Here is a 27,392-nt window from a genome sequence, read left to right as displayed (position 1 = left end):
GAGAACTATTTGCTGTGCTGCTTTGAGCCCGTGGTTGGATTTCAGACACCAGCTAGCAAACAGAAAAGGCAGGGAGGTGCCTCTCCTAACCTTTGAGATCAAACAGGCAGGGTGCTGTGTACTCCATTTGTTTAAGAACCTGGCTCCGGGGAGAATAGGGGTTCTAAGGCTGTCTGGGTCCTGTGGGAATGTGGGGTCAGTGTAGAGAGCTTTCCACAGAGCTGGGGAGATAAGCCGGGACCCAGATTGCTGATGAGCCCATGAACTCTGCGTTTGAAGCTCCTAGGTTTCAAAACCAGGTACAGGGGGGCTCCAGTTCCCCATGAGTCTGCAGCTGGTTTGTCATGGGAAATAAATGGCAAACGTCCTAAGTAGACATCCCTGCAGGAAAAGAATTCTGATTTTGTGTTTCTGTCGGCTGCTGTTTCGTTCTGTGCCCTCAGAAAACTGGCTTCTCTTTATGGAGGGTCGGTTTCTTCATCTGGAAAATGAAGGAAAAACCTGCCTTTCCCTTCCCAGGAGGGCAGCAGGCGTCAAGGGGAGTGATGGGACCGGGTTTGGAATCCTGGCTGACAGCAGCTCTCACTTTAAGAGGCCACAGGAGACCTTCTGCCCTAAGAGGAAGCCGCAGGGCCCAGCTGCACCCTGAGTTTGGAGTACCCTGCTTCCCTCTTACTTGTCTGGCACACCCCTTGGTGTTCCTCAAGACCCAGCTGAGATGTTACCTTCTCCAGGAAGCCTTCCTGAGTCTCCTCAGGGTGAGTGCCTCTGCCTGCCACCCCGAGGCTCCCTCAGCACTTACTTCTTATCTCTGCCACTAGAGTCCTTATCTTATGTAGCATGACTGCCTTCTTCTGCCACTCTCCATCAGTGCTCAGGCTGGGCCTGTGTCTGCACATCCCAGGCCGGCTTCCCCCGGGTGCCTCCGGTGAGGGTCCGCTGTGGCCGACCTCCTACCATCAGGCGCGGGGCCTGGCTTGTGTGGTTGGGGCTCCTGTACCTCCTTGGGCTGTCTCTGGGCCCTCTCTCTGACCCTTCCCTTTCTGTGTGCTGACTGCTTAGGCTTCACTCTTTATCCTCTTGCTGGATTAAGTTCGGAGCAGAGATATTGGAGGAAAAACACAGCCCCTACCAGCGAGCCTTTCCCTCTTCCCAGGGCTGGTGTCCACTTTGGGCCATGCCCACCTTCCTCCTTCCCCACACCCGGTGCTGCCTACATCCCTCCCTATTCGCTCAGGGCCCACTGTCCCTAGAGCTCCTCAGGCTCCAGGTCTGTGCCCAGGTGCCCTGCCTGGCCCCTGTGCTGCCTCTCGGTGACCACATTCCTGCAGCCCCGTGACCACAACAGGGGACATTACACATTCCTGGCCTGGCAGCCAATGGTGTAAAAAAGAACAGAATGTCCCAGGGCCCCGCCCAATCTCCAGCCTCACCTGGGCCCCTCCCTGGCCTGGACGAGGTAAGGGGTGGTAGTGAGGAGTCAGGAGGGAGAAGGATGGACCAGGAGGGAGAGGCAGAGGGGCGCTCTGTGCCCCAGTGCCCAGTGGGGCCAGGAGGTGTCCCCACTTTACTGAGTAGATACCCCTTCTTCTTCTATAAGACCTGGGGGTGAAGCTGACCTGTGGGTGCCTTTGGAAGGAGTGCCCAGAGAGGGGACCCAGCTCCTGGAAGCCCACTTAGGGCTTCATCCCCTCAGTCTCCTGGCTCCACCCCTTCACCCTCCTCTCTCAGCCTCTCCTCCAGCCCTCCCTCCCAGGCCTTCATCCTGTCTTCTTCCATCCATCTCCCTTTTTCTGCCTTCCCTGTTCTGGTCTCCCCTGCCTTAGTCTCCCTCATCCTGGCTGGTTCTTTTTTCTTTGTTTTGCCCTCCTGGGTTTGTGTTCAGGATCTCTCTCCTAGTCTGAGATCTCTGGCCCTCCCCCTGCCCTTTTGTCTCAGATCTCCTTGCCTGTCAGCCCCCAGGGCCGTTACTCTTCTAGGTGGGGGGCGGGGAGCACCCACCTCCTCCAGTCCCACACTTCCGGGGCACCTGCCCTCAGGAGCCCTCCTCCCTTTGGAGAACTCTCAGCTCAGACTCCTCCTTTGCCCCTCCCCCTGCCCTGCTCACCTTTAATTGAGATGCTAATGAGGCTTCTGTCGCTTCCATCCCAGCCTGGCGGGCGGGCTCCCTGGCTGGGCCGCTGCACCTGTCAGGTGAGGGGGAGGAGAGGCTCGGCTGCCAGATTCAACTGGAAAGGAACCAGTCCCAGTCCAGCCACAACCTGGGAGCTGGGAGCAGGAGGCCGTCCAGACCTCCTGGAGCCCTGCAGTCCCTGGGACGGACACAGCCCAGGGCCAGGGCCAGAGGCGGAGGAGAGAGCCCACTCAGACAGAGAGGGAGCAAGGCAGGGAGGAAGAGGAAGAGAGGCAGGACCAGAGAGCCTGGCACACAGACAGGAGACAGGCAAGGAAGACGAGAGCTGAGAAAGAGACCCAAAGAGAAGCAGAAAGCAGAGAGATTGAGAGAGAGAGAGAGAGAGAGAGAGAGAAGAGCTGGGACACAGAGGTCCTGGAGGAAGGAGACTAAAGATAGACTGACTAAGCAGGGCAGACTGACAGCTGAGGAGACAGAAAGGGAGGTGCTGGGACAGAACTCCGAAGGGTGCTTCTCAGGCAAGCCCAGCTACAGGTCTCCTGGCCCAGACTCCAGCAGGTCAGCCGGCTCCTGGGACGGTGGAGGGAGGGAGGGAGGGGTAGAAAAGAGTGGGCTCAGGGCGGGATGCGGGCCTGGCCAGGAGCAGCCTTGCTCTGGGTCAAGGAGTGAGGCACCAGAGCCTAGAAGTCAGCCCTGACCCTGGCCCTCCATGACCCCCCAAGGCTCATGAAAGGAGAGCAGCATGCGGAGCAGGGGCTGGGCCCCGACCCCGCGGCACCCCCGCAGCCCAAAGAGGAGGAGGAGGCCCTGATCGAGTTCCACCGCTCCTACCGAGACCTCTTCCAGTTCTTCTGCAACAACACCACCATCCACGGTGCCATCCGCCTGGTGTGCTCCCAGCACAACCGCATGAAGACGGCCTTCTGGGCTGTGCTCTGGCTCTGTGCCTTCGGCATGATGTACTGGCAGTTCGGCCAGCTGTTCGGGGAGTACTTCAGCTACCCCGTCAGCCTCAACATCAACCTCAACTCTGACAAGCTCGTCTTCCCCGCCGTCACCATCTGCACCCTCAATCCCTACAGGTCAGTCGACCCCTCTGTCACTTCCCCGGCGCCTGGAAGTGGGGGACAGAGGGCGCCGAGGCCGACCTGCAGACCCGGGAGTAGGAGGGGATACTCCTGTCCCTAGGTAGACCTCCCTTTGGGCAAGATAGGGAGCCCCCGACTCGATGGGCTCTGCCCATCCGAGCGGCTCTGCCAACGGGGGCCCTCCAAGTGCCCACAGCTTATCCAGAGTGTGGTTGTTGGACTTCCCTTCCTCCTCCCACAAGTGGGAGGGCGAACAGATGAAGTGAGATGCGGATAGCTCCAAAGAACAGGGTAGAGATCATTCCCATCCCTTCCCTGGAGCAAGAGGAGGGCGAAGAACAAGGCCTCCTCCACCTCGAGAGAAGAATCTAATGGACAGGTGAAGCTGTTGGCAGGTGCTGTGGGGGTGGGTGGTGAAAGCTGGCGGGGCTGGGCCCTGGTATGTTGGTCTCAGTATAGAAGGGGAGTTTGTTTTGGGGAAATCAAGGTGGGGGCTGGTGGCAAAGGGTTGGAGAGCCTTGAGGCTGGGGGTAGAGTCAGAGGGAAACCAGGACAGGACAGAAAGCAGCCCTCCCCTCCCCCAAGATCCAGTTGACTCCTGCTGGGCTGTGTACTTCACCTGCCCAGGTGCCTGACTTTTAAGTGCTCGGGTGTGTCCTGAAGGTTTGGGTTTCATCGTTGCTCTTTGCCAGTTTTTCTTCTAGAAGCCAGAGGGGATGGTAACCATGGAGAAGAAAGGAGGGCACAGCTAGGTGTTTATCCACACCTCTTATTTGTATTTACTCAGTCATGCAACACGTGGGGGATACCTGGAGCATATGCCCAACACTGCTAGGCACCTGGCAAATGGGTTCATTAATAATTCATTCAGTCTTCACTGAAGGCCAGGCACTTTGCTAGGTTCTGGGGACAGAAAGATAAAATACGGTGGAAGAGACAGGCGACACAGATAACAGCAGGACAGTGTGGCTTTGAGAGTCAGTCTCTGCCCTTAGGGAGTGTAAGATTTGTGAGTGCCTACAGGTGTGATTGCATGAGTGTGCATGTGTGTGTGTATGTGTGTGTGTGTGTGTGAGCAAACATTGGGTATAGGTATGATTATGGAGGATGGAGATTGGTCACATATTAAGGATGAAGGCCCCCCATGTGTTCCATGGTGTCCAAAGGTGTATCACGGACTAAAAAGGGTTGGGACGTCCCGTGCTGCAGGGAAAACCCTGCTGGCCGTTTTCATGGATTAGCCTCCATATGCTGTCCAGGCGAAGGGCGCGTTTCCTAAGAAGCTGCTTCATGCACCAGCCACTGCTAAGTACTCTGTGGCACCCCTAATTCTTCCAGAAACCCCACGAGGCGGGGACTATTGTAATCCCTGTTTTGCATTGGAGGAAACCGAGGCAAAGGCAGACAAGTCACAAGGTCACACAGACAGTGACGGAGCTGTGGTTCACCCTCGGATCACAAATCTCTCCTTTTCTTGATATCCAAGGTGTGGGACACGGAATCAGCGAAGTGTGTAATCAGATGTGTACATCTCATTTCCCAGCTCTCCTTTTCTGGCTCAGCCTCATTTCTCTTCCTTGGTGCCTGTGAGCTTGGCTCCTCTCCTTCCTGACCCTCTGCTGCTTCGCTACCCTGATCTTTCCCCTACTTATTTCTCTTCACCCCCTTGGGCCATGGTGGAGGGCACTGAGTCAGCAGGGAGGGGAAGGCAGGCAGGCAGGCAGGCAGGAAGGACTAAAGGCTGGGTAGTAGGCTGTCAGTAAATGTTTGTGCTTGAAAGACATGGGTGGGAGATGGAGAGCAAAGGGCTACATCTGTTGAGGCCTGCTTAGGGCAAGGTCATGGACAGTCTACGAAAAAGCCCCAAGGGATGAAACCAGAGCCCCTGCTCCTGAGGCCTGCAGGCTGGGAGACAGGTGTCCACACAGAAAGAAATCCCTCCTGCCTAACTAGCGTCCACAGGGCTTAGAGGGGAGAGAGCCCTCGGGGAGGGAGGGGAGTCAGGGAAGGCACAGGAAACCGTGTCGAACACCTGCTACATGCTCACCCTTTGCTGGGTCCTTTATAAGGACTATCTCATTTCATCTTGACAAGTCCATGGCGGTGGACATAGTTATTATTTCCATTTGAAAGTGGAGGCAAAATAATTTGAGCAAGGTCACACAGCAAATAATAAAGAAATAGCAACAATAATAGTGAACACTTCTTCAAAAATTTTTTTAATGTTTATTTATTTTTGAGAGAGGGAGAGAGACAGGGCACAAGCAGGGAGGGGCAGGGAGAGAGGGAAACACAGAATCTGAAGTAGGCTCCAGGCTCTGAGCTGTCAGCACAGAGCCCGACGGGGGGCTTGATCTCACGAACCTCGAGATCATGACCTGAGCCGAAGTCAGATGCTTAGTTGACTGAGCCACCCAGGCGCCCCAAGAACACTTCTATAGTACCTAATGTGCACCAGATATGTTACATTTTATATGAAATTATTTAATTCTCACAACAGACTTCTGAAGTAGGTACGAGTATTATTCCCATTTTATAGAAGAGGAGACTGAGGCCCAGAGAGGTTAAATAACCTGTCCAAGTTCACACAGGTAGCAGGTGGTGAAACTGGGATTCAAAAGTCACCCACCCACCCCACCAAGCAGCCAGTGCATTTCTGGTTAGCAGCTGAGTCACAAACCAAGTGTGTTTGATATCAAAGCCCTTTATCACCTCTACACTTTAAGAAGGTGCCACAGGGTTGCCAGCTGCTGGTGGGGGCTTATGGGTGAGACAGATGAGGGGTACTTGTCATGAATGGAGGAGAGAGGGATGCAGGGCTCTTGGCTCCTATTCCAGGAGAGAGGCAGGGGTGGGTAGACAGGTTAACACAGCCTGGTGGGTGGTGACCTGAGGGTGAATCACAGGTGCTGGCTTTCGGCAGGTGCAGGGGACAGGCCAGATGAGTGATTCCTACTGAAGCAGCAGGGAGGAGGTGGAAATCTGTGGACAGGATAGATGAACTGGTGAGATAACAGGAATGAGGCAAAGTCAGACCAGGGATGCCCAGAGCTGGTGGGCACGGCCGGATGTCCACAGCCCGCAGAGGTGGAGGGGTTCTGGGTTGCTTGGGAACTTCTGAGAGAGGCTGCAGGGGCCACAGTAAGCAAGAAAGCGCGAAGAATCCACTGTGAAGGGTCAGCCACTGCAGTTGCTTTCTTTGTGGCCAACAAAGGGCTTTATTCATCCAGGAGAGAGGGCCAGTCTTAACCACATCCACAGAAAACAGAGCCCAAGAACATATTTTTCATCTAGTCCTGGGAGGGACTGAGGTTGGGCTTAAGGAAGAGCTCAAGATCCTGAAACATCACAGGAGGTGATGGAATCCCTTCCCAAGATGGCAGAGCAGAGGCATGGCACAGGAGTGGGGAGAGGAGAGGGGCAATTCCCTAAAGAGGGAAGCTGTGGACCTTTTTTTTTTTTTTTTTTAATTTGAGAGAGAGAGAGAGAGAGAGAGAGAGTGCGTGAATGGGGCAGAGGGGAGAGGCAGAGAGAGAGAGAGAGAGAGAGAGAGAGAGAGAGAGAATCTTAAGCAGGCTCTATGCTCAGCATGGAATCTGACATGGGTCTCTCTCCCAGGACTCTGGGATCATGACCTGAGCCAAAACCAAGGGTCAGACGTTCAACTTCCTGAGCCACCCAGGCACCCCTGAGCCTAACTCTGCAAAGTAGGGCTAGCAGTTCACTCTGTGATGGCAGGCCTGGCAGGGACAGAAAGCCAGGACTCTCAGAACTGCCCCCCTTGGCCCCCAGTGCTGGGCTCCTTCTCCTGTCGGGACCCTCCCTACCTCTGTAGCAGCCGTTGTTAGAAAGTTCTTTCTCAGGGCACCTGGGTGGCTCAGTCGGTTAAGTGTCTGACTCAAATTTGGCTCAGGTCATGGTCTCACGGTTCACGGGTTCGAGCCCCACATTGGGCTGCACGCTCATGGCGCAGATCCTGCTTGGGATTCTCTCTCTTCTCCTCCCCACCTCGCTCTGTCTGTCTCTCTCTCAAAGTAAATAAATAAATAAAAACTTTAAAAAAGAGAGAGAGAAAGTTCTTCCTTAGGTAAAGCTGCAGCTGACCTCGTTATAACTTCTAGCTTCTGCTCCTGGTTCTGTGTCTTTGACACAACCCTAAAGATATCTCCTTCCTCACCCACCGGCCACCAGCCCATGGTAGCAGCATCTTCAAGGTAGCTTGCAAAATTCACCACCGAATTCAGATCCTCCTAACAAGCTTGTTAGATAAGGAAGGAGATACCCGCCCCCTCCCCCCTCCCAGTCAGATGCGAAAACTGAGGCTCTGAGAACCTGCAGGCTTTGCAAAGGTCACCCAGCTGTTATGTGGAGGGGTCCGAATTGGAATCTGGTCTTAAGTTCTACTTTTTTAAGACCACAAAGTCACGTGGCAGCTAAGTGGCAGATAAGTGGCAGTCCTCCTGTGTCTCCTCCGCCTGCTCTTCTCCAATAACAGCGCTGATACGAAGACAATAGCAGTAGTTGTACAGTGTCTACTCGGCCAGGTATTTTTCTCAGTACTTTTCCTGTATCAAATCATTTCACCCCCACAATAACCCTTTGCCACAAGGACTCTTTAAAAGAAATAGATTTATTTAAGTAATCTCTACACCAGCATGGGGCTTGAACTCTCAACCCCAAGATCAAGAATCACACACTCCTCCGGCTGAGTCAGCCCGGCGCCCTGGCAAAGACTATTAATAGTCCCATTTTACAGATGATGAAGCAGAGGAACAGAGCTAAGTAACTTCTCCAAGGCAAGCCATCAATTTTTTAAAAAATGTTTATTTTATTTTTGAGTGAGAGTGTGCGTGTGCAAGTGGGGGAGGGGCAGAGAGAGAGGGAGACAGAAAATCCCAAGCAGGCTCTGAGTGGTCAGTGCAGAACCCGATGCGGGGCTCAAACTTACCAACGGTGGGATCATGACCTGAGCCAAAGTCAGATGCTTAACCTACTGAGCCATCTAGGTGCCCCTCCAAGGTAAACCATCCAAACGGTGGGCAAGGCTTAGATAATACACCTGGAGAGCTGATTAAAACTTAGTCCCTGCAACTTTTCTTTGGATGAAATGGTTTCTAGAGCTCTTACCACCCTGGCTGTTCATCCTTGGAACAAGCATTAGTTTGTGAACATCTGTTGGTCTAAAATGTTGCAGCCATGGGGCGCCTGGGTGGCTCAGTCGGTTAAGCGTCCGACTTCAGCTCAGGTCACGATCTCACGGTCCGGGAGTTCGAGCCCCGCGTCGGGCTCTGGGCTGATGGCTCAGAGCCTGGAGCCTGCTTCTGATTCTGTGTCTCCCTCTCTCTCTGCCCCTTCCCCATTCATGTTCTGTCTCTCTCTGTCTCAAAAATAAATAAACGTTAAAAAAAATAATAAATAAAAAATAAAATGTTGCAGCCAGGACGGAACTGAACATGTAATCTGAGACTCAGAACTGACCCTAGAGAGGCTGACTCTGTCTTCAGGAGGGCTCCGGGCTGAGGGGCTGCTTGAGGGCACCCAGAGCTCACAGAGGCCCCAGGGAGGAAGTTGGAGGTGCTGAGATGTGGAGGAGAATGGGGCTGAGGGAGGGGCCAAAGAAAGGGAGGTCAAGGTTGTCCCTGGAGGAAGGAGGGTGCTGGGTAGGTCCCCAGATGCACCCTGGCAGGGGAGGAAGCTGGTGAGTTTCCAGTGCCCAGTTCTGCCAAGTGCTTCTGGAAGGCTGGCTGAGAACGCTCCACTAGGGTCCTCTGGGGGCACGGGGCGGGGGGGGGGGGGTGATGAGAGCCTGGGCAAATCCAAGGCTGCTTTGTGAGAAGGGCTCTTTTGTGAGAGGGGGCCACCGAGGGGAAAGGGGGAGGGAAGAGATACACATAGGAAGATAGCAGGGGTATCAGTCCTTAAATCTCTCAGTATCCCTGCTCATGCTAGTCTGTCTTGGGCAGAGAAGAGGGGATGCTGTGGCGGGGGGTTGGGGGGGGGGTGACGGCCCGCTGCAGGGAAAGGAGATTTTGCTGCCCATTCTCAAGTGCCTCTGAGCCCGGAGGCAGAAGTAGTAGAAAAAAGCAGGGACCATGAAGTCGGACAGGCCTGGGTTCAAATCTTGACTCCGGTACTTCCTAGCTGAGTGGCCCTGGAGAAGTTGCCCAGTTGATGGTCCTCAGTTTCCTCAACTGTAAAATGGAGTAGTAATGCCTGCCTGATTGAATTGGCAGGGCTCCGATGTCGGGCTGTCAGCCAGCGCAGATGAGAGTGGGGGTAGTGACCGGGACTCGTGCAGGAAGTCAAGGTTAGGGCTAGACTGTCTTGCTGCAGCTCCAAGTATGTATTCTTTATCCGCTCTCCAGCCCTGGTCTCCTCTTGCCAGGGCCCTCCTGCTTGCAGGATAAGATCTGATGGCATTAGTGGGGTTTACTCAGTGGTCAGTTTTCTTAGTTCTAGGTGTCAGCTGAAAGGGAGAGATTTCTTTTCTGAAGGGGTGATATGGGAATATCTCTTCCTTAAGGGCTCCCCACCAAAAGGAAAGTAGGCCTTGGGAGGGAGGGTGTTTTGTATGGAGCCCAGCCTCTTCTGGAGGTGGGGGTTGCGGTCTCATCAGAGGCCTCTCGGGAAGAGGCAGGAAGGAGCTGAATCTGAGGGAGACCACTGAGGGGAGACCTGGCTTACAGACAGCTTGGGGCTCTGTGGGGAGGAGCCTTGTGGCTACAGAAGGTGACAGACAGCTCTGAGTCTCTGATGAGGATGAGGCAGGTGTACAAGGCAGAAGGGGGGCACAGGGTGACTTGAGACGGCTTAGAGGGGTGTGCCAAGAGAGGCTCAGCCAGAGATGTGGTGGCTCAGGTGGAAATGACTCCAGCCATGGTGGGAGACCTGGATTCTTCCTGTGTGACCAAGTTGAGTTTCTTGGGCTTTGGGCCCCCATCCATGTCTTCCTGAGATTCAATGGCCTCTTCATTTTGTGCCACTGAATACTTTCTCATTTAACCCTGTAAGAGCTTCATGTGGTATGCAGATCTAGTGTTATGCCCATTTTACAGATGGGGAAACTGAGGCCTGGATTCAGGAAGGTTGAGTTCCTCACCAACATTCCCCAGCTAGAAGTGTGTGTCTGGAATGCCAGGCCCCGCATCCAGTCAACTCTGGCTCTGGTGCTCTTTCTGGGGCACCTTGTCCATCTGCTAAAATAGCCAGAGCTAGCAGGGACAGAGCAAAGGACAGTGTGATGGATATAGTGCTTTCTGACCTGGTTCCTGGCTGTGTGACCTTGAACAAGTCACCTGCTTCAGGTTTTTCACCTGTAAAAAGTATTAGCTAACAGTGGCAGATAGTTTTCTGAATTACACTGAAGATTAAGTGAGTGTTCATTCGAATACCACAGGGCCAACCTCATAGTAAGTGCTCAATAAATCCGAGCTATCACTGCCATTCTTTTCATTACCAACCACAAGCAAGTCTCTTGGAATGTCAAACACACACCTTGGTTGGACCTGGGCTACATTTTCTGAGGGCATGAGGGGTATCTGGAGCTGATGCCTAACGGCCTAGCCAGCTAGACTTTATGAAGGAAAGAGAAACAGAGCCAAGTGGAGTAGACAGTAGGGTATGGCCTAGAGACTGGTTAATGTAGCTGCACTTTAGGGCCCCTGGGGTTCTTGTAAAACAACCTTGTTTGGGCCCCACCAACATTCCCAGTAAACACCAATCTCTGGCAGGGCCCCCCTAAACACAGGTATGTGACTTTTTCTTTAGTTGAGGTATAATTTACTTATGATAAAATGCACAAATCTTTTTTTTAAATGTTTATTTTTGAGAGAGAGAGAGAGAGAGCAAGCGGGGGAGAGGCAGAGAGCAAGGGAGACACAGAATCTGAGGCAGGCTCCAGGCTCTGAGCTATCAGCACAGAGCCTGATGCGGGGCTCGAACTCACAAACCGTGAGATCATGACCTGAGCTGAAGTCAGACGCTTAACTGACTGAGCCAACCAGGCCCCCCTAAAATGCACAAATCTGAAGCCCTCACTGAAGTTTGCTAATCAAGGTACTGAACATTTCCATTACACAATGGCCCTCTGAAGCCCATTCCTCTCTCTCTCCCACGGCCATTCTCTGACTCCTGTCACCATCAATTAGTTTGACTTGTTCTCAGACTTCACATCAAGGGAATCACACAATGTGAATTTTTTTTTAATGTGTCTGGCTCAACGTACTCATTTTACTGAACTTAATATTTCTCAAATTCTCTCATGCTTTTTGCCTGTATCAGCCCCCCCCTTTAAAAAATTTTTTTTAATGTTTATTATTTTTAAGAGAAAGAGAGAAAAACAGAGCACAAGAGGGGAAGGGGCAGAGAGAAAGGGAGACATAGAATCTGAAGCAGGTTCCAGGCTCTGAGCTGTCAGCACAGAGCCTGATGTGGGGCTTGACCTCATGAACTGTGAGATCATGACCTGAGCCAAAGTCAGACGCTTAACTGACTGAGCCACCCAGGCTCATTTGGGTTGTTTCAAGCTTTGTGGCAATTATGAATAAATGTGCTTATGAACATTCACGTACAAGTCTTCATGTTTTCCTTGTGCTTGAGTAAATAGCGGGGAGTGGAATCGGGTAAAATATCCAGAAGTGAAATTGCTGGGTCATAAGGGAGATGTATGTTTAACTTTATGAGAAGCTGCCAGATGACCCACCAAATCGACTGTGCCGTTTGACTCTCCCACCAGCTGCAACCCCAGCTGCTCTCCATTCTCACCAGTTGACACTGTCCAAGTCTTTTACTTGTTTGGCCCTTCTAACGGATGTTAAATGGTGGCCTCATTATCTGTTTTTAGAAGTTTGCCTTTTTTAATTGTATTTTTTTGTTGTTGAAGTAGAGTTGATGTGTAATATTCTATTAGTTTCAGGTATGCACTACAGTGAATTGATCATTATGGTTTTTTTTTAAATTTTTTTTTTAACGTTTATTTATTTTTGAGACAGAGAGAGACAGCATGAATGGGGGAGGGGCAGAGAGAGAGGGAGACACAGAATCCGAAGCAGGCTCCAGGCTCTGAGCTGTTAGCCCAGAGCCTGATGCGGGGCTCGAACTCACGGACTGCGAGATCGTGACCTGAGCTGAAGTCGGACGCTTAACTGACTGAGCCACCCAGGCGCCCCGATCATTATGGTTTTAATTTGCATTTTCCTGAAGGCTAATTATGTTGAACACCTTTTCCTGTGTTTAGTGACTGTCTATCTTTTGGTGCATTTCAAAAAATTTTTTTTTGCATTTATTTATTTTTGAGAGACAGCGTGAGCGAGGGAGGGGCAGAGAGAGAGGGAGACACAGCATCTGAAGCAGGCTCCAGGCTCTGAGCAAGAGCCCAACACAGGACAAACCCACGAACCTTGAGATCATGGCCTGAGCCGAAGTCCAAAGCTTAACCGACTGAGCCACCCAGGTGCTCCCTTATTTTGGAGAGAGAGCAGGGGCAGAGGAAGAATAGAGAATCCTAAGCAGACTCCATGCTCCAAGCAGAGGGGAGGGCTGGGGGGAGGGCCCACATGGGCCTGACTCAGGGCTTGATCCCATGACCCTGGGATCATGACCTGAGCCGAAACTAATACACAGCTGCTCAACCCTGACTGAGCCACCCAGGAACCCCTAAACAACCTGTCTTTTTATTGCCAATTTGTAAAAAGTCTTTATATTTCACAATAAATTCTTCCTTAGATACTTATTGCAAAAAATACTGCCTACCTCAAGGTCATGAAGATATCTTTGATGTTTTCCTCTAGAATCTTTCTGGTTCTGAATTTTATGTTTAGGTCTGTGATTCAGACTGACTTAATTTTTGTGTAGAAACTGAGGTGGAGGTTGAGTTTCTTTTTTTTGTTTTTGTTTTTTTTTTTTCCTTTCTCAATAGAGCATACTCTGTTTTAAAAAAAAAAGATTTTCCCCATTGAATTGAATTGGTGTTTTGGTCAAAACTCAGTTGACTGTATACGTGTGAGTATATATCTGGACTTTATTCTGTTCCATCGATCTACTGTCTGTCCTTACATAAGCACTACACTGTTTCGATGACTGTGGCCTTATAGTGAGTTTGAAGTCAGGTAGAACTAAGTACTTCAATTTTGCTCTTTTCCAAAATTGTTTTGAGGGGCACCTGGCTGGCTCAGTCAGAAGAACATGTGACTCTTGATCTCAGGGTCATCAGTTCAAGCCCCATGTTGGGTGTAGAGATTACTTAAAAATAAACTTACAAACAAAATTGCTTTGACCACTCTACATTCTTCACATTTCCACATACGTCTTAAATCAGCCCATCAGTTTCTTCAAAATGTCTGCTGAAATGTTGATAGGGATTGTGTTGAATCGAAAGACCAATTTGGGATACATCTTAACTATACAGAGTTCCAGACCCAGGAACTCATGTAACTCTCTATTTTGGTTTTTGAGTTCTCTCAGCATGATTTTCGGTGTAAAACTCTTGCCTCTTTCATTAAATTCATTCCTGGTATTTGATGTTGTTTATGCTATTTAATATGGTGGTTTTTGTGATGTAATTTTCCATTTTTTCGTTGTTATTATGTAGAAATACAATTAATTTTTGTACAATGGTTTTGTACGCTACAACCTTGTTGAATGTATTAGTTCTAGGTGTGTTTGTTTTGTTTTGGTAGATTCTATCCCTACGGCGCTGCTACTATGGACTTTCATGACGGAGCGGGTAACAATGCCTGTGCTGAGAAGGAATGTGATGATTTATACTGGACAGCGTTTAACTTATGGTGTTTGGGCCCCACCCATCTCATTAAAACTGAGTCTTTGATGGGGAGGGGCCGTGTGCAGCATCTGTAGTTTTAAAGTTCCTGGGGAAATTCTAGAAGTGCAGTTAAGCGCCCCTAATTTAGAAGGTGCCAGGCGGCAGACAGAGCCAAAGGCCACCCTTGCCGGAGGAGGCCAGGGTGGGTTGACCTGCTCGCTGGGTCTGAGGGAGCTTGTGGGCGAAGGCCGCGGCCACACCCTCTCCCGTCTTGGAAAAGGGCAGACGAGTTCCGGGTTCCCTTCGCGGCCAGGGCGAGTGGGAGGAGAGGGCCTCACCGACAGGAGCCTCCGCCTCTCCCTTCTGATAAACAGGCCGTAATAAATGCCGTCACCGCCGTCACCGCCGGGGCTCATAGTCGCCTCCACTAACCCCGTGGAACACCAGTCTACACCCTCACGTCCCCATCCCTCCGAGAGAGCCTTGGAAACACCAGAGTTATTCCCTGCAGGCTTTTCCAGGATGGACCGACCTCACCGGTTTCTGGCGAGGAAACCGAGGCCCTGAAGGGCCAGGGACTAGCGCGAAGCCGCCCCCCAAATCCGACCCTCTTCCCATCGCCCCTTCCAGGTACACGCAAATTAAAGAGGAGCTGGAGGAGCTGGACCGCATCACAGAGCAGACGCTCTACGACCTGTACAAATACAACTCCTCCAGCACCCTGGGGACCCACCCCCGCGGTCGTCGCGACTTGCGGGAGCCCTGGCCGCACCCCCTGCAGCGCCTGTGGGCCCCGGCCCCGCCCCCCGGGGCCCGCGGAGTCCGCAGCGCCGCCTCCAGCGTGCGGGACAATAACCCCCAAGTGAACAGGAAGGACTGGAAGGTCGGCTTCCAGTTGGTAAGCCCCGCCCCCGGAGGCCCCGCCCCCGGCCTTCGGGTCCCGCCCCTCCTGGTTGCCCGGACCCTCCGGTTCTGCCCACTCCCCGACAGCACTCCCTTTCCGGACCCCGCCTTTGTTGCCTAGCGACAGGAGGCGGGACCTCGTCGGCCTGCTGGCAAAATACATAACTAAATAACATCTCTCTGAACGCCAGCTTGTTGGGGGGTCTCCTCGCTGGGGCCTCTGTGGGAGGGTTTAAACGTCTGGAAGTCAAATCTGTGGCGGAAAAAGCACCTTTCTGAATCGTCAGCCCCCCAGTGGTCGGGACTCGCTGGGGACCCTCCCGTATGGCAGGGAACTGGGGCTCTGCCTGCCTGAGATAGAGAATAAGGAATCAGTAAAATGAGAGACTTAAAAAAATTGTTTTAATAAAAAATAAAAGGGAGAGTAAGTGGAAGCGGGAGAGGAGCAGAGGGAAGAAGAGAGGCCCCCTTTGGGGAGAGTGGACCGCACAACCAGGAGACCTGAGTTCCGGTCCTAGCTCAGTCGCTAGGGCAAGCCTCTGGATTCCTCCGTCTTCCCATCAGTAAAGTGGGGAGATGAATCCTTGCTCCACCGTCTTGCAGAGGCTGTATAAATGACCCACACTTGGGGGACCACAGCTCCTGGTCTCCTTGGCCAACTGCTCCCTTAAGCCTAGGCTCTCCTGGTCCACTCTCTTCCGGGCTTCAACTTCTGCCTTCTGTTCTTCTGCACTCTTGGCTCCCCACCCCAGTCCTCAGGACCTCAGACCACTCATTCTTTGACGTTAGCCTGCCCTGCCGCCTGTCCCCCGCTGCTGATCCTCTGATGCTCTCTGTGTTTAGTGCAACCGGAACAAATCGGACTGCTTTTACCAGACGTACTCGTCAGGGGTGGATGCAGTGAGGGAGTGGTACCGTTTCCATTACATCAACATTCTTTCTCGACTGCGGGACACTTCTCCATCCTCGGAGGACATGCTGGACAACTTCATCTTTGCCTGCCGCTTCAACCAGGCCTCCTGCAATCAGGCGTGAGTCCCTCCTGCCTGGCTCTGTGCTCTCCACGGAGTCTTCTTTCTGAAGTCAGCCTGAGGCTCAGATGGGCAGCACCCAGGAAAGGCCTTTGGGCTAAATATATGCCTGCAGGGAGGAGGGGACGCACTGACCTCAGGTCTAAACTTCTGCCCCATGGATTATCCTGCAGGGCTGGGTCTGAGTGAGGCAGCCTAATATGCTGCCCTGGGAAGGCTGTAGTTGAGGTCTGGCTTTGAGAATCCAATGGCTGGAAGCATGGTTCTCCATGCTAGTGACAGGCCCCTCTGTCACTAGCACCAAACTCACAGGTGCCCGGAAGGTCATCTTCTCAGATGAGGTGGACAGCAGTGGTTTGGAGGAAATAGCATGGGTTGAATGAAGGAGGTGACCTGAGGTGACTCTGGGCATTTCACATCCCTCTTCAGAAACTGTTTCTTTGTAAAATGCGGGGAAAATGAGATTCATTCATTGTGTATTCCGACAAATACTTTTTACTGTCTGGGCTGTGTGCCAGTCATTTAGGCATTTTAGGCATTTGGGACACATCAAACAGGGCAATGTATATAATCCGTGCCCTTCTGGCACTTTTACTCAAGTGATGAAGATGTTGATAACACCCGTCTCCATGTTCATGAGATACGCGGGAGGGCATTTTGTAAACTGCAGTGAAAAATGGGTCTCTGTTGCTCTTGAACGGAACAGGTGAATGTGACTTGCCCTAGGCCACCAGGCCAGCCCTAGCTAGCTAAGGATCCTTCCCACTCAACTGCACTGCCCGCCAGGCATTCCCTCTGCTATAGATCCAGTCACAATGTCCTTGCAAAGAGGTCATGGCAGCTGGGCAGTTCTCTGAGGCTGTAGCCTCTGGCCCCTCCTACCCCACCCTTCCCCTCCTACTTCTCCTTGGTTTTCACCTTTTCGGGCAGGGTGCTGATGCAGCCTCTCCACTCTCTAGGGGCTCTTCCCGCCCCCATCGCTGCAGAATGGCAGCAGGGCCAGGTGTCACCTGCTTCTGCCCCACCCTCACCTTGTGCACACACTCTGGTCAGCATAGGATTTTGTTGTTGTCTCCAATCTTCTTGTTTGTTTGAAGACAGGAGCTACCTGCTGGGAAATGAGACAGTAGCAGGGCCTGGGCCCCAGTCATCTCACCCTGCCACTGGGTGTCTCTAATTGTCACCTTCCCACCAGTCCTCTTGCTCTGCCAGCCCCATGCTCCTACCTCCCCATCAACGGAAAGTCTGTAGTTCATCTCAGTCTTGACGGTTAGGTCACTTCCTTAGCTCAGAGCCTCATCATTTCTCACCTGGGTTATTATAGTCCCTTCACCTCCCAGTATCTTTCTGCTGCCAAAGCCTCTCATTATTCTGCAACTCTTCCAGTTAGTCCTGCTCAAAATCCTCCACGGTCTCTTGTGGCCTCCAGAACCGAGGTGAAGCTCCTTATCGTGGCTTTCTCATCCCTCTCCTCCCCATGTCATCCTTTCTCCTTCTCTCTGTAATCTTTTCTCCAGTGACAGCTTGATTGAGATACAGTTCCCACACCACAAAAGTCATCCTTTACATGTATACCATTCAGTGATTTTTTAGCATATTCACAGAATTGTGCAAGCCCTATCTAATTTTAGGACATTTTCCTCACCCCCAAAAGAAACCCTACACCTCCTAGCGGTCACTCCCGATTCCCTCCCCTCCTCCCAGCCCTGGAAACCAGGAATCTAGTGTCCATCTACATGGATTGCCTATCGCGGGCGCTTTGTAGAAATGGAATCCTACACTATGCAGCCTTTGTTCCTGACTTCTTTCACTTAGCATCATGTTTTCAAGGCTCATCCATGTTGCAACATGTGCCAGAACTTCATTCTTTTTATGGTTAGATAATATTCCATTGTGTGGATATCCCACCTTTGATTTATCTGTTCCTCAGTTGATAGACATTTGGGTTGTTTCCACTTCTTGGCTATTACGAGTAATGTTGTTAAGAATATTCCCGTACCAGTTTTTGTAGGGATGTATGTTTTTATTTCTCTTACGTATATACCTGGGAGTGGAGTTCCTAGGTCATGTGATAATTCTATATTTTGAGCAACTCTCAGATGGTTTTCCAAGTGGCCGTGCTATTTTACATTCCCCGGGCAGTATATGAGGGTTCTAAATTCTCCCCACCCTCCGCTTGTTACTTTTTTTTTTTTTTTAATGTTTATTCATTTTTGAAAGACAGAGACAGAGCACAAGCAGGGGTGGGGCAGAGAGAAAGGGGGACACAGAATCCGAAGCAGGCTCCAGGCTCCGAGCTGTCAGCACCAGAGCCCGACGCGGGGCTCAAACTCACGAACTGCGAGATCATGACCTGAGCCGAAGTTGGACGCTCAGCCAACTGAGCCACCCAGGCGCCCTTACTGTCTGTTTCACTTTAGCCACCTTAACGGATGCCTGTAACCTTAAGAGCAAATGTATACAGCTCTTACTAAGTGCTAGGCACCTTCCAAGTGTAATTTCAACCTCACAGCATCCCTGTGAGGCAAGTCCTGTTCTTATCCCCATTTTACAGATGAGGAAACTACAGCATGAAGAGATTAAGTAACGTGATTGGTCCCACAGCTAATACTTGTTAAAGCTAGGGTTCAAATATGGGTAGTTTAGTTCTGGAGTCTGTGCTCTTAACCCTCACGTTATATTGCTTCTCATATATTCTCCTATGGATATATAAATGACCATGTCTCATTTCCCCTCTTTTTTCCTAAGCTCTGTTTTTAAGATCCATCCATGTTGTTCCATCTAATCGGTTGATTCCACCTGCTGCATACTGTCCATGGTGTGTGTCCATCACATCGTACCTGGCTGTCCCCTCTCCGCCTGAGCAGGGCTTACAGGCCCTTCAGGACTGGCCTCTGTTCACTTCCGTAGCCTTTTCTTTCCTCCCTCCCTGAATCCTGCCTTAGCTCTGGAAATGCTGGCTTCCTAGCACTTCCTAGAATGTGCACCAGTATTTCATATTTCTAGGCCTTTGTTCTTCAAGGCCAGTGGAATATTCCAGATCATCCAGTTCCAGCCTCCTTGTTTTACAGATGAGAGTAAGCTTAGAAAAAATGACTTGCTCAAGGCCATCCCACCAGAACCCTCTCCCTCTCATATCTGTCCTGGGATCTGACCTTCCTCCTCTCAGCTCTGTGTTCACCACTGCTCTCACTGTCTCCCCAAACTCTGTTCCCTTCCATTTCTCCACTTCATTCATTCGACCACTGTTTATTAATGATCTTCTGTAGGGCCTGTAGGTCAAGAACTATTCAATTAACCCAGAGATGATACAGAGATGAAGGAGATGTGACCCTTGTCCTCAAGGAGATCACAGTCCAAATGGGGAACTAAGATTTAGATTCATGAGAAGCTAGGGACACTGCCAAAGTCTTCGTAATGCAACAGAGTGACACAAGAGAGGTCACAAGGCCAGTGAGGTCAGGTGGCCTGGTGGGGAGGAGACTGCATTAGAAGGTAGATGACCTGTGTTTGAGTCTCAAGTTTGTCATCACGGTGTGACCTTGGGCAGCTACTTGACCTCTCTGAGCCCTAGCTTCCTCTTCTGTGACGTGGGGATGATGCCCTCACAGGCTGTTGGTTGGAGTGGCTGAGGGAACATGGGGAAAGCTTCTAGCACATAGTATGTGATCAGGAAACAAAGGTCACTGAAAGTCCCGCTCTCTCTGACCCCCCCCCCCCAACTTTCTTTTTTGACTCTACTTTTTCTCTCTCCCGGATAGGAATTACTCCCACTTTCACCACCCGATATATGGGAACTGCTACACTTTCAATGGCAAGAACAACTCTAACCTCTGGATGTCTTCCATGCCTGGGATCAAAAATGGTGAGCAAGCCCTCATTTCCACAATCCCTGTGCCTCAGCACTTCTCACGGCCCTGCCCACCCACAGTTACCCACCTTGTGCTCATGTCCTAGACATGCTGTGTGCCTCTGGGCCTCCCCACAACGTGCCCGTCTGCATCCTGGAAGGAGTCCTCTCTGTTCTTTGTCCCCCATGGGTACCACAAAGTCCTTTCCAGGTGTTATAGGAATCTGGTCCCAGTTCTTCCTGCCCACCCCTGAATCCAGCCCAGGGGCTGCCAAATCCCTATGTAGGTCTTCTTGGCCTTGCCCTCGGTGGAGCATTAGAAACTAGGCGCGTGGAAGGGGCTTTCCATCCCCCAACACTCCTCCAGGACCTCCCCCACTCCACTCCCTCTGCACCCCTAGGTCTGTCCCTGACGCTGCGCACAGAGCAGAATGACTTCATCCCACTGCTGTCCACAGTGACCGGGGCCAGGGTAATGGTGCATGGGCAGGATGAGCCTGCCTTCATGGACGATGGCGGCTTTAACTTGAGGCCTGGTGTGGAGACCTCCATCAGTATGAGGAAGGCAAGAGAGGGCCGGGAAGATAGCAGGGGAGGTGACTCACCAGCCAGAAGACTATAGAGGGAGATCGTGTGGGGTTGGTCTGAGGCAGGTGGCCATCTTCAGAAGCAGAGTTAGGGGCGAGGGGCTGGCAGAAGGAGGGACCTGAGGAGGAACCTTGGGTGAGTGTGCTGAGAAGGGTTCAGGATGTGCTTAGGGTTCCGGGGGTGCTCTGGAGCCAGTGTCCTTGAAAGTAGCACCCAGATGGGCGTTGGGGGCTGCTGGGGCGTGTTTTGAAATTGTGAGGCAGACAGGAGAGGCTGGTAGGTGTGAGATACAAATGGCCTGGACCCAAGGGAAGGTGGAGAATTCAGGAAGAGGTCTGGGCCACTTGCTCTGACTTCCGACCTCTGATTTGTTTGTGTGTGGGGGTTTACAGGAAGCCCTGGACAGACTTGGGGGCGACTATGGTGACTGTACCAAGAATGGCAGTGAAGTCCCCGTGGAGAACCTTTATCTTACCAAGTATACACAGCAGGTGAGACCAGCCTGTTTCTATGGCGACCATCTCCCAGGCCTGCCCTGTTGGTCAGTCCAAGTTGGAGGGGTGTGTGTGTGTGTGTGTGTGTGTGTGTGTGTGTGAGCGAACGGGACAGGTGGAGAGAGGGGTACAAGTATGGTGAAGAGCATTGTTTGTCCTCCCCTTTCCTGCCTCTTTTGGGCTGTGTGTGGGGAGAGCAGACCTGAACCCCCTTTCCTGTCACTCCTGTGTCCCCCAGGTGTGTATCCACTCCTGCTTCCAGGACAGCATGATCAAGGAGTGTGGCTGTGCCTACATCTTCTATCCGTTGCCCAAGAACGCGGAGTTCTGTGACTACAGGAAGCATAATTCCTGGGGTGAGACCACAGGGAGCCCCTGGCCGGCCCCTCTGCCCCAGGACTCTCACAGACTTCCTTCTCAGACCCTCTGTGACCCTCATTCTCCCTCTGTCCTGCGCTCCAGCCCCTCCATTTCCTGTCACTCCATCTCTCCCTTCTATCCCCTTCCTCCCTCGGGCTTCTCTCTCTGGGTTTTGGCTTCTGTGTATTTATAGAGAAAGGCCCCATTTAAAAATAACCTGCAGCAGAAGGAAGGAGGAGCACGTGAAGAAAACCTTTCTCACTCCACACTCTGCCTGTAGCTTCCCTGTCTCACTCTTCTGGTGCCGGGCGAGGCACAGGACAGCTCACCAGGTGCAGGAAGAAAATACTAGAAGTTGGATGTATCTATCTCATTCCCTAACATCTTCCATTTTATGTATGTTTTATAATGTACTTAATGGATCAATTCTATAGTAGCAAGTTTGTAATTTATAAATCAAATACATATGTTGGAGTTACTTAAGACTTTTTTACCTACAGGTGGGCACAATCAAAAAAAGTTTGGAGAGCACTGAGATCTCCTTTTTTTTTTTTTTTAATTTTTTTTTTTAATGTTATTTTTGAGACAGAGAGAGACACAGCATGAGCAGGGAAGGGGCAGAGAGAGAGGGAGACACAGAATGTGAAGCAGGCTCCAGGCTCTGAGCTGTCAGCACAAAGCCCAACGCGGGGCTCGAACTCACGAACTGTGAGATCATGACCTGAGCCAAAGTCAGATGCTTAACTGACTGAGCCACCCACGCACCCCTGAGATCTCCTTTTTAATCCTGGATTAGGAGTAGACAGATCCCTGTTCCTTTCCACTATAGCAGAGTTATGCCCCATGGAGGCTCTGTGGTAGGAAGCTGAGAGAAAGGAAGTCCCAAACAAGAAACTGGACTGGAAAGTAGAGGGTTAGAAATCCTGGTGCACAGGCTCTCAACTGGCGCCTGTGACCTGAGGGTCCTCCTGTCTGGCTCCCTTGGGCCCAGCTCTCCCTCTGCTGGTGGCCACTGCTGGAGGAGATGAGCCTCCACACCTCTGAGGGGACGGGACAGACCCCAGGGGTTATAATGTCTGCCTCTCTTGGTTCTGTCCCTGTGGATCTTCCTGCCTCCTCCCTTCCCTGGGTCTGCTCCACACAGCTCTCTCCCCTGCCCTGCATTTGGTTCCCATCTCTCCCACCTTATGTCAGAGCACATCAGAGCTGGAGGGACACTCAGGGGCCCAGGGGGAAGTCATGATGTCATGTCTGAGGACGAGGAGGATGCGCAGAGCAGGGACTCCCTGCCCCCTGCTCCCCGCTGCCCCCAAACAATGATTTCTAAGTGCTTGTGAGTTTGAGGATCTGTGAGAGGAAAAATAACAATGCTGATGGCTGAGAAGCCATGCGGATGGGGAGAGGAACAGTCTCCCAAGGACTGTTTACTCCCCGGGGGAAGGGGCCCAGCTGCTCCCCATGCTTCACCGTTCCAGACCCCCAGCCCTCGTAGATGGAGGGATTTGGGTCAGAAATGGAGAAGGACTTCTGGACCAGGCAACTAAAAGTAGCAAGAATGACACAATAGAACATACTTACTTAGAACTTGGCGAATAGGGGAGAAGGGAGATCCATAGACTCATTCTCCCCACCCTTTTTTTTTAAGGTAGCAACTCAATTGAGATGATTTCTATCCCAAGTAATTCACCCATTTGATTTTAGTATACTTTTAGTCTTCAGTATAATCATGGAGCTGTATAGTAGTGGCCGGTCAACTTTAGAACATTTCCATCACTCCACAAAGAAACTTCTTACGCATCAGCACTCTCTGAGCTTCCCATCCTCTGCACCCACAGCCCCCCACCTCACCCCCAGAAACTACTAATCTACTTTCTGTCTCTACAGATTTGCCTGTCCTGGGCATTTCATATAAATAGAATCATCTGTGGTCCTTTGTGACTGGCTTCTTGTATTTAGCACAGTATTTTCTTCTTCTTTTCTTTTTTCTTTTTTTAGCACACCATTTTCAAAGTTCATCCAGCTCGTAGCATCTGTCAGTACTTTGTTTTTATGGCTGAATAATGTTCCATTGTACAGATTCATCACGTGTGTTTATCCATTCATCAGTGGATGGACATTTGGGTTGTTTCTATTTCCTGTTTCCATTTTGTGTGTGAACATATGTTTTCAGTTCTCTTGGTATATACCTAGGAGTGGAGTTTCTGGGTCATATCATAACTCTGTGCTCAACATTTTGAGGAACTGCCAGACTCTTCCAAAGTGGCCACACCATTTTATGTTCCTAGGAGCAATAGAGGAGCATTCTAGTTTCTTCACATCCTCACCAATACTTACTTACTTATTTATTTTTAATAGCCATCCTGGTGGGTGTGAAGTGCATCTCATTGTGGTTTAATCTCATGATTCTTCCATAACAATTGTTCCCAGTTTTCCTTTTGACTTTTATTTTAGAGAGAGAAAGAGAGAGAGAGAGAAAGAGTGTGAGGGAGAGAGTATGAGTAGGGGAGAGGGGCAGAGGGAGAGAGAGAGGGAGAATCCTAAACAGGGTTCAGTCCCATGACCCCGAGCCATCAATCAGTGAGCTAGATGTTCAGGTGACTGAGCCACCCAGGCACCCCTCTTTTTGAATTTTAGAATTTTGTCCATATCCTACTCATCTTTACATAAATGAGTCCTGGGTTGTTTTTTGTTTTTTTTCCTTACGTAGCTTCATTTTTTCAACATTTTCGGTGTTGCCACTCAGGAGACATCACTGATGTAGCATTAGCTACTTGTGATGTGGGAACCCACATATCTTGGGAGACCTCTTGGGTTCGGGGTGCAGAAGGTTGAGATGCCCTAGGGAAATGGGCATCTCTCTGCACCCGCAGGTTACTGTTACTATAAGCTCCAGGATGCCTTTTCCTCAGACCGCCTGGGGTGTTTCACCAAGTGCCGGAAGCCGTGCAGGTGAGTGTCCCCTTCCCCTGGGGCACAGGTTGGGCAGCTAGCCACTTGACTGGGTGGGAGAATGCCACCCCCATCACTGAGCTCCTTTCTCCATCCCCAGTGTGACCAGCTACCAGCTCTCTGCTGGTTACTCACGATGGCCCTCAGTGACATCCCAGGTAATGTGGGGAAGGGGAGGGATACGAGGGAGAGGGGATGTGTGTGTGTGTGTGTGTGTGTGTGTGTGTGTAACACTGTGGTCTTTTCTGGGTGTATGTATGTGTATGGATGTGTTTGATCTCACCCCCCACCCTGTAAGCCTGAAGAATATGGGGTGACCCCATTGACACCCCCATTCTTTTCTAGGACTGGATCTTCCAGATGCTATCCCGACAGAACAATTATACTATCAACAACAAAAGGTCAGTCCTACCCTGATCCAGCTGAGGAGGACGAATTCTTGGGAGGGAAAACTGATCTGGGAAGAGAGGAGGGTGTTTGTAAGGGTCTGAGAAGTGAACCCATTGCCATTTCTCCCTCCCTTCTCCCTGACTCCAAAGAAATGGGGTCGCCAAACTCAACATCTTCTTCAAGGAGCTGAACTACAAAACCAATTCTGAGTCTCCCTCTGTCACGGTATGTCCTTGCAGTTCTCTTGGAGATCTTGGCGGGTGTCTGTCAGAGAAAACAAGGGGGTGCCTCTGTGGGGCCAGAAGGTCTGGGCCTTGAGGGCAGGGGACCAAGGAAAGGGGGGGGCGAAGGTGAGGTTGCAGAGGTTGGAAGAAGGGGAGCTTGGCTGGGGAATGAAGTCTTTGGGTGTGGTGGTGGGGGGGGGAAGGATGCGCCAGATGGGTATGACTAGGACAGAAGGGGTCCAGGGGACCACCAGGAGGCTGAAAGGGGTGAGGGAGGACCTCAGGGAGGGAGAGATGGGGCTCTTCTTCTAGAGCCCACCCAGGGCCCTCTGCCCCAGTGGTCAATGTGCCTTTCTCCCTCGCAGATGGCCACTCTCCTGTCCAACTTGGGCAGCCAGTGGAGCCTGTGGTTCGGCTCCTCGGTGCTGTCTGTGGTGGAGATGGCTGAACTCATCTTTGACCTCCTGGTCATCACGTTCCTCATGCTGCTCCGGAGGTTCCGAAGCCGATACTGGTCTCCAGGCCGAGGGGGCAGGGGTGCCCAGGAAGTGGCCTCCACTCCAGCTTCCTCCCTCCCGTCCCATTTCTGCCCCCACTCCACATCCCCACCAGGCCCTGCTACCTCCCCGGCCTTGATGGCCCCTCCGCCTGCCTATGCCACTCTGGGTCCCTGCCCATCTCCCTCCAACTTGGTGGAGGCCAGCTCCTCTGCCTATACTCTGGGGGAGCCTTGAGAGGGAAGGAAAGTGCCCTCCCCCCACAAGGCAGGCGCTTCCCCTGGTGGGAGGGGAGCAGGCTTGGCAGGATTAAAGAATGTCTTGGGACTTCCTCTCAGAGCTGCCTAACTGCCTTTGGTGTGGGGGAGGGAAGCAGGGTGGATAAGGGGCTACAGAAATTGCCCAGGAAATGGGGGCCAGGGAACCTGCCCATAATTGCCCTGGCTTCTGTCCTGTGCCCTCTGGTCCTGCCTCTAGAAGACTCTGATTTCCCTACCCAAGTGCAAACAAGTCTCCTTTTCCCTGGGATCAGCCAAGCCAAACTTGGAGCTTAGACAAGGAACCTTCCTAGGAAACCACTGGTGACCGGAAACAAAACACAAGCAAGGGCACACAAAGGCATACACAGGTTTCCTACCCAAAGATGACTGAAGCCAACCCCGGGCCTGGCCACACTGCTTTCCAGTGACACAGACATTTGATCCTCTTCTTGAACTTGAGTGGGGAACCCCACCCAAAAGCCCCCTTTGTTCATTCTTGGGCAATTCCCCTTCCTAGGGCAGGGGCCGGAGCAGACCAATGTAGTCAAGGCTTAGCCATTCCTGGTTGGCTCCAGGCCTTTTCCAGCCTCATCTAGCCTGTGCCCCCACGGAGCTGTACCCCAATGCCTCTGTGTCTTTCATACCTCTACATATTTGCTCAAGCTATTTCCTCGGCCTGGTAGCTTTCCACACCATCTGGAGAACTCCTGTGTATCCCTTAGAACCCTACTCAGACACCTCTACTTCTGTGAAGCCTTCTGCCCTTTCTTGTCTGCCCCAGATGTGCTCACTTCCCTCTCCCCTGGCCTCCCATAGCACAGCATAACGTCTCTTGGGGTGCTGATGTTGCATCATACCTTCTTGTTCACTTGTGTCTGCCTCCCCAGCTAGACTGTGAGCTCCTTGTGGTCAGGGAATGAATCTTGTTCATTTATGTATCCTCAGGGTCTAGCCCAGTGTCCCACTTGGAGCAAGTAGGCAGGTGCTCAACAACTGTATGTTGCATAAGGAATGTCTGGAGGGCTGTATGGGGGTAGGGAGTGGATGCAAGTCCCTGGGCCCCAGACTTCCACACCCCTTGGCTTCACTATGGAAGGGTCCATTCTTCAGGGGCATTGGCAGAGACAAACTTTGCTGCCAGCTCTTCCATGGGCGTTGCTGAGCACGTGCTAGGTGCCCATCACCAGGTTAGGGTGCAAGAGCAAAGTCATGGTGCTGCTCTCCTTGGGAGACCTACTGGGCAGTGCTTGGGATGACTTACCGTCGTCCACTGTCTGGACTTTCTTGTCCTCCCCAACTTTACTTACTGTCATCAGTAATCCTCCTCTGTGATAACTGAGTGCCACCTTCCATGCAGCTGTAAGATAAAGCCCTCACCTGCCCACCTCCCCATCAACTGTCCGGTAGTGGGGGTGGTGTGGGAGGATGACACTCAGGCCAGTTTCTTCTGGAACTTCAAAGCCTGCTATGCTGTATTCTCTCATCATTGCAGAGAGAGCAGCAGCAGCAGCAATCCCCCCCCGCCACGCCGCTTTTAATAAAGGATAAACTGAGGGGTGTGTGAGTTGAACCCCAGTGTTGGGAACCCTGGTTCCTTTCTCTAGCATCAGACCTGGCATCCGGAAGTTACTATTCCTCATTATCTTTGGGGACACTTCCCTTGCTGCCTTGGTCTTACCCCTCTCAGTTACAATCTCCCTGTCCTGGGGGCCATGGGAACCTTGGGGAAAGAGGGGGAGATGGTGAAGGAAGTGGAGAGGTAAGAAAGGTTGTGGCCAGGAACTGACGTGAGGACTTCTGACTTCCCTTTCCTGGACTCAAACTGATGGGGGGAAATGGTGGTGTCACAACTACCATTGGTGTCC

At 51.7% G+C, this 27,392-nt stretch overlaps 1 protein-coding gene across 3 annotated transcripts; it reads left to right on the top strand.

The window, feature by feature from the left end:
* Positions 1 to 524: 524 nt before the first annotated feature.
* Positions 525 to 25,604, top strand: SCNN1A (sodium channel epithelial 1 subunit alpha). Of its 3 annotated transcripts, none has more exons than XM_042991642.1 (13): positions 525 to 758; positions 2,857 to 3,216; positions 14,612 to 14,879; positions 15,728 to 15,915; positions 19,677 to 19,780; positions 20,167 to 20,330; positions 20,746 to 20,844; positions 21,086 to 21,203; positions 24,078 to 24,156; positions 24,257 to 24,314; positions 24,502 to 24,557; positions 24,696 to 24,771; positions 25,136 to 25,604. In XM_042991642.1, exons 2-13 carry the CDS (start codon positions 2,861 to 2,863, stop codon positions 25,502 to 25,504), a joined length of 1,935 nt encoding a protein of 644 aa, XP_042847576.1. In that variant the 5' UTR covers positions 525 to 758; positions 2,857 to 2,860; the 3' UTR covers positions 25,505 to 25,604. The 3 variants fall into 3 exon arrangements, with proteins under 3 accessions (XP_042847576.1, XP_042847574.1, XP_042847575.1); XM_042991640.1 differs by lacking the exon at positions 525 to 758 and adding an exon at positions 2,113 to 2,193; XM_042991641.1 differs by lacking the exon at positions 525 to 758 and adding an exon at positions 2,216 to 2,692.
* The last annotated feature ends 1,788 nt before the right edge of the window (positions 25,605 to 27,392 follow it).

The sequence above is a fragment of the Panthera tigris genome, chromosome B4, assembly GCF_018350195.1.
Source record: "Panthera tigris isolate Pti1 chromosome B4, P.tigris_Pti1_mat1.1, whole genome shotgun sequence".
Classification (NCBI taxonomy): domain Eukaryota; kingdom Metazoa; phylum Chordata; class Mammalia; order Carnivora; family Felidae; genus Panthera; species Panthera tigris.
The sequence above is the reverse complement of the archived record's forward strand: the minus strand, read 5'-3'. Positions and strand labels throughout refer to the sequence as shown.

What these genes read in the sequence shown, in the direction of transcription:
- SCNN1A (XM_042991642.1), top strand. Translation starts at nt 2,861, where the DNA reads ATGAAAGGAGAGCAGCATGCGGAGCAGGGGCTGGGCCCCGACCCCGCG. An exon ending in CAGGCCTCCTGCAATCAGGC is followed by an intron (nt 15,916 to 19,676) that starts GTGAGTCCCTCC and finishes TCTCCCGGATAG; the next exon opens with GAATTACTCCCACTTTCACC. An exon ending in CTGAGTCTCCCTCTGTCACG is followed by an intron (nt 24,772 to 25,135) that starts GTATGTCCTTGC and finishes TCTCCCTCGCAG; the next exon opens with ATGGCCACTCTCCTGTCCAA.